Genomic DNA, 13,700 nt, shown 5'->3' with positions numbered 1-13,700 from the left:
TCTGCCAACACAAAAATACCAATTAGAGAAACGCTAATTTTCTCCTCTAAAAAAAAGAAAAAGAAAAATTTGAATAAATCGGCTGCTTATTTTGTTGGGCTGTTTTTAAAGGACTTCAAGGTATTTCATCTTGTATAGTCAAAGAACAGATTGACTTTCCTTCATGCTTGGTAGGACAAACAATTCACTCGCATTATTACTGTGTGTCTGCTGACTGCTGACCCCGGCCTCGTCCTTCAACTTCCTGGAATTGTCCTAGCAGCGTTAGTCATCTTTATAATGAAAGTCGGCCTGCTTCACAGCCCGTCGACTGTCACCTATTACAGGAATAGTTAAGTGCTCTGAATTTACACTTCCAGCGATTAAAAGAAACTACATGGCTAGTCACATGAGTTATTTAGTGTGTACGTAAGCTGTTAGTTGTGTTAGTATTGGTGTGACTAAGATGATATTGTGAGTCCAGTGAGGATAAGATAAATATCCTGCATATCCTGTCTCAGCATGATCCTGGAACCAGATCACTCGCAGTCGGGTGGAAAACGGGGAATGAGGGATTCAAAAGTGGTGACAATTTGAGTCAGGAAGGTCAAGAATCAAAGAGCAAGACAAAGCTTGTTTGGGTCAGTGGAAGAAGAACATGAAACATTTTGCACGTGTCAAGTGGAAGAAGCACCAGGTGACGCCTCCAATCATCCTCCTGTTACCAAACCTTTTCAAGTGTGTTCGTTACAGCATGTCATCCAGGTTTAAATTTAGCTCAGATAGAGCTAAAGATCAGTTTTGGGTTGAATGGTTGAAGTGTTCAGTGGGCCGCAGTATGAAAGAAAATCTAATGGGGTCTGTGGGTTCTTTATGAGACAGCTGTTTTTTTGTTGGCTTAATAGCACACGTTTCCTCTTAGTGTGCTGTTCTGTGTCAAAAAGGAAGTTGGGACACAAAGCTAAGTGCTTCAGTGTGCTTCCAGGGCAGTCAGCTAAAGGAAGTGGGCTGCGCTGTCACATGGGTCATTGCCTGAGAGCTTCTCACAGCCCAGGCTCTGAGCCCCAGTTGTATTCTCAATACTGAGGCTTCACACTGGCTCCCGGCCCAATGTTTCCAACCGTTTGCTATGAGGACTGATGAGGGAAGATTTTGGTTTTGTTTAGAATGGAATACTATTTGACTGCATTTTTAAAATAGAGAATGATCAAATATTTCAATAAAATTCATATGTTTTAATATAATATAAAACATTAAAATATATACTTTTTATATTTTATATTAAAAAAATAATTGTAATATAAATAACTTTTTCCAATGTCCAAATGAAATATTGGTCAAGCAACTTGGTTTATATATATATATATACCTAATATGAGTATAAGCGTATACATATATATTTATTTACATTAAAAAAATTATTTAATATTAAATTATATTAATGTTTCTCAGCAGTCAAATTGAATAATTAGTTGAGCAACAAGATTCCCGTGAGATATCTGGAAAAGTCAGGGTGACTTTGGAGTTCAGGCTCTATAAAATTATATATATATATAAACCAATAAAAACTGGAACCATTCAAATTAGTCTTTCAGAAGGTGAGAGAACTATTATTACTCGGGTTCATTTGCCACACACATCCAGTATCATTGCCTTATGGGATGCTGTGTCTCACATGATGTGCTGTGGTGGAATACTGCACATTTTGTCAATTGGTAACAGTTTCATGCATACAGAATATTATATTGTGCACCGTGTGCATACTGCAAACTGCTAACTTCCAAAAACAGTGGTTAGTATGCCATTCCGAACTCATTCCAATACACCCTCTGTGTGTTTTGAGTGGCTGAGGAATAAGAACAGACCCTGAAGTCTTGGCTGCTGATCAGGAATTCATGAAGAAAAGCCAGCAGGACTGAGAGGTCTCAAAACTCAACCTTTGACTTCCACCTTGATAAATGTGACACTTGCATGGAAGTCAAACCTTTTGAAGCATGAATTTTATTAGGACAAAATCAAATGGATTACTATCAGATGTCTTCAAACACGTCCTTTACTGTAGAGCGGTAAATGATAGCTTGCCGACCTGTGCAGACTCATTGAATAGCAGCATTAAGCAAGCCATCAGAGCCAGGAATGAGAGCGTCACAATCCATCCCAGACTAATTGATAATCTGCATTCTAGATGCTATGTTAGTCTAGACATTAGACAAACTAAATGCATTATGAGCATGTGATTGATTAACAGCAGGTACAGACTTTGTAATAACTTCCTCTCTCTCTGTCTCTGTTTACATCCACAGAGCGACAGACTATCCAGGTATGTATCCCAAAACACGCCAGGTCACTTGATAGCATCTTATGTTCATGCTTATTATGAGAACCCAAGTGAATAATATAAGTAACCCTCATTTTCCCCCTTCAGGAATGACCCTGTCTCTACTAGCACTTCCTCCCTCGACCGTTACGAGCCTTTGAGTAGCCGTGGCATAGGGGAGAGCCGGCGGCCATATTCTCGCTTCGAAAGAGATGACACCAATGATTATAAGAAGGTACAAACTTTGCACTTTATGATTATGCCCTGTAAAATAGTGGTTTCCTGATGGTTGAGTGTTTACACAACATGCTCTTTCCGCTTGTAGCTTTATGAGCAGATTTTAGCTGAAAACGAGAAGTTGAAAGCTCAGTTACGTGATACAGAACTGGAGCTGACAGACCTGAAACTGCAGCTGGAGAAAGCTACACAGGTGAGATCCTGTCCACAATTCATTTTCTGAGAGAAGGGAAGAGAAAGAAAGAAATGACTAGAATCATTCAATCATATAAATAAATGAATCCAAATGAACCCAACCAATATGATTTCTAGGCCAGAAAAAGAAACCCGCTGAACTCATCCATTGTGTTGTTTGTGTTACAGAGGCAGGAGCGCTTTGCTGATCGATCGCAGCTGGAGATGGAGAAAAGGGTAAAAACGACTTTTACTTGAATTTGTTGTCTCATGAAGCATTGTGCCATGGCAGTAGATAAGCAGGTGTACTTCACACTAGTGCAGTGCTCCTTTATGGATAAAGCCCCATATCAGCACATCTCAACTCAAATGCTGAGATGTTTACAAACTGAATTCTGGCCTCCATCGGCCAAATGGTTTGTAACTTTTCCACATTGGTTTATGTCTGAAGGTTGCAGGCAGGTGTCAGGCTCACCTGGGTGCTTTGGGTAACGTTTAACCTGGATTTAAAGTGTTTACAGCTCTGCTAGTGGCTGAATCACGTGCCTCTCACAGCCTCAGGGGGTTGGAAACAAACCCCCTCAGCCAATCACAATCCCTATTTCACTCTTTTCCTTGAAATCACTAAAGTGACACACCTTTTCAGACTTGAAAAGAATAATGGATCCTGTGAGATATAGAGTATGGTGTGGTATCTGCATGTGTGTGGGATATCATCTCTGTGTGAAAATCATTCTAAAACGTATTAGCTTTTTTAGTTCCGGTTACATCCATATTTATGTAGTTTACATTTATACTAGTTATTTACATTATTCCTTCAATTATGCACTTCAATGCACACAGACTGAAGTAGTTTAAGTCTTTGGTTCTTTTAATGTAACATTTAACAAAAACCCACCAATTCATCTCAACAAATTAGAATATGGTGACATGCCAATCGGCTAATCAACTCAAAACACCTGCAGAGGTTTCCTGAGCCTTCAAAATGGTCTCTCAGTTTGGCTCACTAGGCTACACAATCATGGGGAAGACTGCTGATCTGACAGTTATCCAGATGACAATCATTGACACCCTTCACAAGGAGGGTAAGCCACAAACATTCATTGCCAAAGAAGCTGGCTGTTCACAGAGTGCTGTATCCAAGCATGTTAACAGAAAGTTGAGTGGAAGGAAAAAGTGTGGCAGAAAACAACCAACCGAGAGAACCGCAGCCTTATGAGGATTGTCAAGCAAAATTGATTCAAGAATTTGAGTGAACTTCACAAGAAATGGACTGAGGCTGGGGTCGAGGCATCAAGAGCCACCACACACAGACGTGTCAAGGAATTTGCTGAATCACAGACAACATCAGAGGCGTCTTACCAGGGCTGAGGAGAAGAAGAACTGGAATGATGACCCGTGGTCCAAAGTCCTCTTTTCAGATGAGAGCAAGTTTTGTATTTCATTTGGAAACCAAGGTCCTAGAATCTGGAGGAAGGGTGGAGAAGCTTATAGCCCAAGTAGCTTGAAGTCCAGTATTAAGTTTCCAGTCTGTGATGATTTGGGGTGCAATGTCATCTGCTGGTGTTGGTCCATTGTGTTTTTTGAAAACCAAAGTCACTGCACCCATTTTCCAAGAAATTTTGGAGCACTTCATGCTTCTTTCTGCTGACGAGATTTTTGAAGATGTTGATTTTATTTTCCAGCAGGATCTGTCACCTGCCCACACTGCCAAAAGCACCAAAAGTTGGTTAAATGACCATGATGTTGGTGTGCTTGACTGGCCAGCAAACTCACCAGACCTCAACCCTATAGAGAATCTATCGGCTATTGTCAAGAGGAAGATGAGAAACAAGAGACCAAACAATGCAGATGAGCTGAAGCCACTGTCAAAGAAACCTGGGCCTCCATACCACCTCAGCAGTGCCACAAACTGATCACCTCCATGGCACGCCGAATTGAGGCAGTAATTAAAGCAAAAGGAGCCCCTACCAAGTATTGAGTACATGTACAGTAAATGAACATACTTTCCAGAAGGATTTGAGTTGGTGGATTTTTGTTAAATGTGAGCCAAAATCATCACAATTAAAAGAACCAAAGACTTAAACTATTTCAGTCTGTGTGCACTGAATTTATTTAATACACAAGTTTCACAATGTGAGTTGAATTACTAAAATGAACTTTTCTATGACATTCTAATTTATTGAGATGCACCTGTATATCTTAACTCATAAAATAAAATAATTTAAAAATTTCTAAATGGTTATTATTATTACTTTAATTACACTGTAGAGTTATATAACTTCTTGTGCTCAGACCAGGTGTGAGCTTGAACAAACCCGACTATATTTCTAGCTCTTGATCTGCTTCACTAAGCAGTGTGTGGTTTCCTCACTTTGTTCACTTCTTTCTCTGTTTTGATGTTAATTCACCTGAAGCATCCATGATTCTGTGTGTGCATCTTTCTTTGTTTACAGTGATGTTGAATCATGCAGATGTTTGTGATTTATGGCATGTGTGTGTGTGTGTGTGTGTGTGTGTGTGTGTGTGTGTGTGTGTGTGTGTGTGTGTGTGTATGTGTGTGTGTGTCTGCAGGAAAGAAGAACTCTAGAAAGGAAGATCTCTGAGATGGAGGAGGAACTAAAGGTACTTTTTGTTTGTGTTTTTAAACTGTGTCTGTGTTGTGTGCATCACCAAAACATCAGTAAATACAAAAATGTAAAATTTTGCATGTTTAAGTGAACTTTGATCCACTTTTGTAGAAATTCTATTGTTTGTATGTGTTTATATGGCTAAGTATGCTAGCATGTAGATATAGATAGTTATAACAGCCAAGGACTAAAATGTACAAGTTTACCCATTTCAATCATATTGTTATACTGTACATTCTTTCAAATCTCTTTTCTGACATTATCTTATGACAAGTTGGCTCTTGTGATATACTTTTGTAAATGATTGTTTGTGGTGACTACAAAGAAGTTAATGTTAAAAAATGTGTGTGTGTGTGTGTGTGTGTGTGTGTGTGTGTGTGTGTGGGTGTGTGTGTGTGGAAGGGTAGCAAGATTTATGACTTTTTTTTTAAGGTTATGTTAGACATTTTCTCTAGCCTTTGGTTTGCGTGTTTAAATCTTTCTGCAACATGATGGATTGTTGTATATCAGTATTATAGAGTTCACCACTGAATTCACCCTTAAGTGTGAATTCAGTGTCTTAAGTGTGTGTGTGTGTGTGTATGTATGTATTTGTGTGCATGTGAATCTATACATGAAATTTATATATTGAGGACTAAAACTGATATATACATTTTTATCATTTATATTATATATAACTGATTTATTTTAATTTGTATTTTTTTTTTTGGTTAGCTAGCAGCATTTCACAACCTTTTTGACTCCAAGGGCCCACTATATTGTCAAAGACAATATTCAAAGGTCCCCAAAGATATTTCTGGTACTTGTTATAATGACCAAGCTGCTCATAAAAAAAATAATAATAATACTAATAATATTTGTATTATATATACATATATAAACTTTTCATAACTGTTGTTAATGGGTTTATTTATAAAAAAATAAAAATAATAATAATAATTAACTGCCAGTGAAATTGCTAGTTATTTGTGGTTACAGTTTTTTTTTTTTTAATTGTTATTTTGTACTCACACACAGCAATTTCTACCTGATAAAATATTTTAGAGCTTGAAATAACTTGAACAATTCTATTTGTTAAAAAATAAATAATCCATGACCTTTTAAAAATTTCTTCTGGTCTAGAAATTATACTTTTAAAATCAGAAATTACATCAGCTAATATCTTGATTTTTAGCTGTTTTAGCTTTTCAAGATTTAAAATGTTATTTTAATCTTATTTTATACAATTTTAAACCATCTTAATGTCCACTTGGAAGTGTGCTTAAGCCCCCAGTTGGCCACGACTCCCTAAATAAATAGATGTCTATTAAATGTCCCCATTTATAGTTAAGTGAATGTGTGTGTGTGTGTGTGTGTGTCCTTTTCAGTTTCTTTGAATTCTTTTTGAGATCCCTTTTTTCCTTCAGTGATGTATCATTCACTTTTACGTTATCACATTCCTTTTTTTTTTTTGTCTGATGTCTATCATCTTTTCCTCTGTGGTTCTTTGTCTTTCTCTTTCTCTCGTAGAATCTTCCTCAGGTAAAGCAGGTGCAGTCTCTGCGTCAGTATAATGAGCGTTTGCAGGCAGAGAACAGGGCGCTGGCCCGTGTGCTCTCCAGAATCTCACAGGGCTGCAGCCACCTTCCCGCTGTAGACCTGTAGACCCGCCCCCACCTCCCCTTACACCCCTCCTCATGCTTCATTCAGCTCCGCCCACGCCCATATAAAGGCAGGTGCCAGCCTGTGTCTGAGCTGATACCCCGCCATCCTTTTGGGGCTTTGGTTTTATTTTATTTTTTTAACACAGTACAGTTATTGCTAAAAATGGCTACAAAATACTGTTCCTTTTATGTATTTTTAGAAATGACAGATATTTTGCAAATTTTTTTATCAGTATTAAAATGTTATTAAAACATTACATAAAATAATTATACTAGATTTCTTTTTTTTTTTACGGACAGCATTATACAAAAGGCATGTTTCTTTGATTTAAATTAATTTTAATAACAAATAAAAACTTAATAATTTTTACCCAGATTTTTATGAATTGCATGAATTACAAATGACATCTATAAAAATCTACTTTCATTTAGAATAAAATATTTACCTTTTCATTTTTGAAATTTTACAAATTGTCAGTACCAAAAAAAAAGTATGTTTTTATTAAACACTGCTCATATGTATCGTACAGTTCCTGCTATTTCTGAAACTCTTTTTTTTAGTAATAAATTGTATTGTTTTTTTTTTGTTTTTTTTTCCCAGATTGTTTGATCTTTTTTGGGTTCTCCCCTCGAATGTGTTGCTGTGAAGTGCAGTTCCGTTTGGATGACTCCAGCATCTTGCATGAGGTGCTTGACTGGTTTTTGGAAAATCAAATATAGTTAATCTGCTTTTTTTTTTTTGAGACCCGCACCAACCCCCACCAGTCCCAGATTTTTGGGGATCTGGAGCTGAACTGCTATTTATGCTCTGCCTGAGGCTAATCTGGATTGCATGTCTTCTGGAAACTCATGCATTTTAATCCACAGATTGTCGCTGGCAAACATTTAAATTACTTTGGAGTTTTTCTAGAGTAATCCAGCCAATTGTATACAGAATGAAACACATTTTTGGATGCTTATCTGTATATGGGTTTAATATAACTACCGTATTTTTCGGACTATAAGTCGCACCTGAGTATAAGTTGCATCAGTCCAAAAATACATCATGATGAGGAAAAAAACATATATAAGTCGCACTGGACTATAAGTCGCATTTATTTAGAACCAAGAGAAAACATTACCGTCTACAGCCGCGAGAGGGCGCTCTGTCTTCAGTGTAGACAGTGTAGCGCCCTCTCGCGGCTGTAGACGGTAATTTTTTCTATTGGTTCATTTCTCTTGGTTCATTTCTCTCGGTTCATGTCAAATTAATTTTGATAAAGTCGCACCTGACTATAAGTCGCAGGACCAGCCAAACTATGAAAAAAAGTGTGATTTATAGTCCGGAAAAAAACTGTATTTTTTTTTTTTTTTGTCTACTTATTTCTTTTTCTCAGTTCTGTTTTGTGAGTTACTTTAACACTGTTTTTATGGACCGTTTTCAATGCATTTCTCCAGTCTACAACTGCAGTACTCAAACTGTAAACCTCTCTTGAGAAGAATCATTACATCGTTAAAATGTGATTGCCAGTGGCAAGTTTATCACCAGGAAGTCGTTTCTTTGCATTCCTGCAAAATATCTAAAGTTTTTCACTGGCACACAATTTTTTGACTTTTATTTTAGAAATAATTCACCCCAAAATGAACGTTCTGTCATCGTTTACTCACCCCCATAGTGTTATAAACTTGGATGTCTTTCTTTAGTGGAAGTTTGGTAGCTAAAATGTACCGTTAAGCTTACTGGGACTGTAAAACTTCGTAATGGGCAAAAAAGGGCCATGAAAGTGGTCCATATTACTCTTATTCATTTTTAGGACCTATGTGGTGGCATAATGGCTTTTTCTGAGAAAATGAAATGAAGGGGCTTTTGCTTAACTTCCTTTAGTTGTTCACAAATAGAAAGAAAGCCACACAGGTTTGGATCTTTATGAGGATGACTTTTTCATTTATGGTTGGGCTATTACTTCAGCTAGTTGCTCCTAACTGATTCTTTTCGTTAACATGTTCGATTGTATTTACAAAACTCTGTTTCCAGTTAGTCCAATTAGTAGAGTAGTTTTCCTGACTTGTATCCATCTGTTCGGTGTTGTACGGTCAGTGAGGACAGTGGTGGTGAAATCTCAGCTACAGATCTGTAACCTGAAGACCAACGCAGCTCAGGTGTCGAGTAGCACTCAGTGTTGTGGTTTATACAGACACTTGTGTTCAAGCCCCTTTATTTATTCCGTCCAGTTGAGGACACACAAAAGGACTCTGTGTGTACACAGAGAGAGAGAGAGAGAGAGGACTGTCTGGCCTGAGTTCTGTTCTAATCTTGAGTGCATGGCTACAGTTTCCCATTGATCTGCAGTGTGCCTGTGTGGATTCCCGGTGCCTTTTTACCGAAATGGTGCTGGTTCTAGTGATGAGGAATCTGCAAACTCAGAACCAGGCTCATTTCCGCTGATTTCAGAACAACTTTTGTAATTGAAATTATTTTGATGTTTAATTTTCGCTATAGCAATTATTATATTATTTTATTTTGCTATTGCAATAATTGCACATATAAAAAGTGATTCTAGATCAGGCACCATAACCATGTCGGTGAAAAGGGGGGTTGTGTTTCAATAGGAAGTAGGGCTGGGCGATATATCTAACGATATGATCATGCACATCTAGTCAGTAAATCTGGTTCCGTGATTGCCGCTCAATCGGCATCACCTGCTTTCAAATGAAGCGGCATTTAATAGACGGATCAGTAGAGCAGTTGCATTCATTATCGCCTTTGATGAATACGCAAAATGAACGCGATATTGCGTAGCTTGTCAGTGATCTACGGCTCTGTCTATTAAATGCCACTCCATTTGAAAGCAGGTAATGGCGATCGAGCAGCAATCACGGAACCAGATTTACTGACTAGATGCGCATGATCATATCGTTAGATATATCGGCCAGCCCTACTAGGAAGTGCTGTTGGAAGGAAGGAAGGAAGGACGCCGCAATTAACAAACATCAGCATCTAGAGCCACGCCATCAACACAGCACTCGTCCTTGTCTGTTAATCTTAACCCGTCCCTCTCCTGTTCTCTCTTCCAGACGCTACCAGACTTGAAAGCAGACAACCAGAGGCTAAAGGACGAGAACGGAGCTCTGATCCGAGTCATAAGCAAGCTTTCCAAATAGAAAAGACCCTCTCCACAACCTCCGACAGTAAACGGTATTGCACATCTAGATATTAATACGAGACAACGGCGACAAGAAGGCTCCGTCTCCCCCCTCGGTTCCTCAGTCCTCAGCTTTCCCTCGCTTCACCACCTCACCCCTCACACAGAACCACTGCGTTTACAGAACTAAGGAAAAGCGTTAGACGAGAGAATGGCATTGAACACTTTGCGGGCGGGGAAAGCCTCGAAAAACTATTTAACCAATAAGCCTTAGTTGTACATACGTCACTTGCATCAAATTTCTCTTGGCTGTCACAGAACACCTGATTTTATTTGTGCCACACTTTTTTTCTTTTTGTGTTTTCTTTTTTTTTCTTCTATCCTTCTGTCTTGTTGTTATTGTTTTTTTTTGCTCCACTCTGTATGGATGAGTTATGCAATGTGCAGCGCTCTCCTTCCATGTCCTCTTCCTGTCCTCATCAGCCACCCCTAATCGTGCTAGAAGTCCCGCCTCGTCCTCAGAGGCACTGTCTCTCAGCAGAAGACTTCCCAGCATTTCACCATGTTGGCGCACGCGCACGCTCCGCACTCTTCTTCCTCTCTCTCTCTCTCTCTCTCTCTCTCTCTCTCGACGGACCCCTGGATTTACCGATTAGGTGGACCTTGTGGAATCGAAGCTTTCACTTATGTGCAATATATGCATTTCTTTCTAATACAAATGCTTTAAGAATGAGTCCGTCACTAGTAAATGTCCACTCTTTCACCACTTTCGTGGCTCCCCCCAGATTCTTTCCTCTCCCCCCGACTTCTTTCTCTCGTTTCTTTGAGTTTGTAGTGTAGTCGTTGGTTTATATCTTGTACTCCTCACATTGTTTTAGCAGGTACTGAGTGAAGTTGTATATACCTGTATGTATTGTTTGAGACCAGCACATGGCATGCATTTATGGTTCCCTGTCTGTTACTATTGAAATATACCAACTCCAGAGGACAAAGTGTGTTTTAACTATTTCCTCCTCTTTTTATAGTTGGAAAAGATATTGAATAACAATAGAGCCACCCTCTTCAAAGAGGGGAGGCTGCACTTCTTAAGTGCATTTTTTTTTTCTTCTTCTCAGTTTTAAAAGTGTTCACGGTAATTGTGAGATAATAATATAATTGCTTCACTACATTTCATACATTTTATTCAGTATCTTTTGGAAGAGTGCTGTTCTTTTTCTTTTTCTTTTTTTTCAGTTTTTGTTCTTTTCTTTCTTTTTTTTAAGCTGTTGTATTAGCCAAGGTGTTGTCACTAAAAAGAAGATCCTAGATATCGCTAACCCAGTTCTTTTTACAATGTCTACATGCACTGTCAATGCCGTTTCAGGAGTCTTGCTGTCCGGTTTAGCGAACTTTTGCCACCGTGTCAGATGAAGTCCATGCATCGGAAAAACGTTTTATGCATTTGAATGGCCTTTTACTTAAATACTGTAGTCTGAAAAAATTACGCTGTAGTTGGACTGTCAGCTGTCTCCTCTTTGGTTTAGGTTTTTAATTTGTTGTTGTTGTTTTTTTTTCTTTTTAAAATTCCCATCATCTTGTAAAATAGATGTGTGGCTTCATCCGTGCAAGCTGTGCTGTGACTACCAACCACTGAGAGTTAATTAAAATAAACTTGTACATTGTAAAAATCTCTCTGCTTTTGTGTCCTATTTATTTAAATTTTTTTGATGACTCAAACGCTTTTAGATGTGAGAACTAGTCAACTGTTGTCAGATTATTATGCTGTTAAATGTAATAAACTCAGCCTGTTGAGATCCAGTGTCCATTCTTATATGAATAAATACATACATGCATACAAGTACTTTTCATGAGTTTTCAGGGATTAAAAAAAAGGATTATTGGATTGGATGCTTCTCTTTTGTTACTTTGAGCAATAAATAAATAGTATTAATAATAATAAATAAATACAATTTATTTAAATGAATTTTCTAGATATGATTTCAGGAATAATCTTTGAATATAGTCCAAGTTTTACAGGGATCTTGCACTTTATTTCACTTTTTTTATGATAGTGGAAAAAAATATTAAATTCTACTTTTTCAAATCTATGGAAGCATGTTTGAAACTCCCTATTCTTTTACCCCTCAGAATTGCGTGATATAAACTCGCAATTGCGAAATAAAAGGCCTTAATTGTGAGATATAAACTCGCAACTCTGAGAAATAGTCAGAACTGCGAGATACAAACTCACAATTCTGACTTGTTTCTGAGAACATGTCTGCCAAACCACCTAACCCAATCCATACAAATCAGATGCTGTTCTTTTGAAAAGCTTCAGCACCACTAGATGGCACCTGCCTGAGCTCAGCGCTATCATTCCAGATGCTCTGCTCCAATCAACTCTCAACCTGGCATGCTTTTGTTTACAGGAAAAATGTTCCTTGATTAGTATTGTGAGTGTAATGCATTTTTTTTCTCTTTTCCTAATCTTACATAAGGCTTGCATTTCTCTATGTGAACTCTCCAAGCATATTTTGTTTGTTTTTCCCTCTGGGGCTTGAAGTTACCAAATGTTCTCATGCAAAGGCATTTGTCCACAGACAAATCCAGATAAAACATCTTGAATTAAAGGGATAGTTCCCCCAAAAAGGACATTTCTTTCAGCAAGTAAGAATCATTTTTGCATGAAACTAAATGAGGGTGTGTAAGTGTTAATTATCGTCACTTTAAGTTTATTTTAGCATTTCTCACTGAACCACAATTGCAAAGTCATTTCCAGACTCCTTGTTAAGACTGCATTGATAAATGTGTTTGGCATCAAATGCTGCATGTTCTCATTGTGGCATGAAGAGCTCAAATAATGCAATAATAATTGCAGGATAAGAGGCTATATGGGCAGTAATTGCACATAGTCATGCAATGAGACTTTTCTGCTCTTTTTTCTTTTTTTTCTTTTTTTTCTTTTCCATTTAAGTCTGCAGAGACCCCTTCATTCTTTCTGGTTCTATTTCAAAACTTACTTGACAAAAATGAATGTGGAAAAGATTGGAGTGTTTCCCAGTTTAAAAGCAGGAAAATGACAAGAATCCAAAGCAGTTATAGAAACATAGATTGCGTAATTTCATTTTTTGGTGATTTGCCCCAGCAGGCCGACGTGGATGAGTTGCAGCAGTGTATGGGTCATGTCACATTTCATGCTAACACTTATGTGATTAAACGGTTCATATACAAGCACACAAGGCTGTGGAAAAGGTAAATGTGAGCATTTTATTGCTTGGTGGAATTCACTATCCACCAAAACTTGCTGAATGAAGTTCAGCTGGTATTGGCAAGTGAAATAAAGAATAGCTATAATGAAAATAATCATCATAAATCACCCATTAATCAGAGCTGTGTGTTTTAATATTAAAGAAAGTAGTACTGTCTGTCATAGTGCCATAATCTTACTATTTCTGCATTATGCTATTTGCTATATGCATAAAATACAGAATACTTCATTGTTTGATTTGACTGCCAAAAGTTAAATCGGTTTTAGACTAAATTTGATGAAAAATATTTTATTTTTATTCTTGAATGCTGACAGTCATGCAGCACATCATTGTTGAGTCTCTTAAATCAC

At 37.7% G+C, this 13,700-nt stretch overlaps 1 protein-coding gene across 7 annotated transcripts in view; it reads left to right on the top strand.

Annotated features, from left to right (window-relative positions):
• Nucleotides 1-11,771, top strand: part of LOC132099020 (protein phosphatase 1 regulatory subunit 12A) — a 64,015-nt gene extending 52,244 nt beyond the window's left edge. For 2 of the 7 annotated variants that reach the window (XM_059505386.1, XM_059505385.1), the window contains exons 21-26: nucleotides 2,283-2,299; nucleotides 2,405-2,531; nucleotides 2,622-2,726; nucleotides 2,897-2,944; nucleotides 5,282-5,332; nucleotides 10,035-11,771. In XM_059505386.1, coding sequence (XP_059361369.1) covers nucleotides 2,283-2,299; nucleotides 2,405-2,531; nucleotides 2,622-2,726; nucleotides 2,897-2,944; nucleotides 5,282-5,332; nucleotides 10,035-10,121 — 435 coding nt within the window. In that variant the 3' untranslated portion in view covers nucleotides 10,122-11,771. Of the gene's footprint in view, nucleotides 1-2,282; nucleotides 2,300-2,404; nucleotides 2,532-2,621; nucleotides 2,727-2,896; nucleotides 2,945-5,281; nucleotides 5,333-6,846; nucleotides 7,051-10,034 lie in introns of those variants that run through there. The other 5 variants (XM_059505388.1, XM_059505387.1, XM_059505383.1 and 2 more) reach the window with 3 other exon arrangements.
• Nucleotides 11,772-13,700: the final 1,929 nt, after the last annotated feature.

The sequence above is a fragment of the Carassius carassius genome, chromosome 22 (genome assembly GCF_963082965.1).
Source record: "Carassius carassius chromosome 22, fCarCar2.1, whole genome shotgun sequence".
NCBI classification, from domain to species: domain Eukaryota; kingdom Metazoa; phylum Chordata; class Actinopteri; order Cypriniformes; family Cyprinidae; genus Carassius; species Carassius carassius.
Note: the sequence above shows the minus strand (reverse complement) of the source record. Positions and strands in the feature narration are given on the sequence as shown.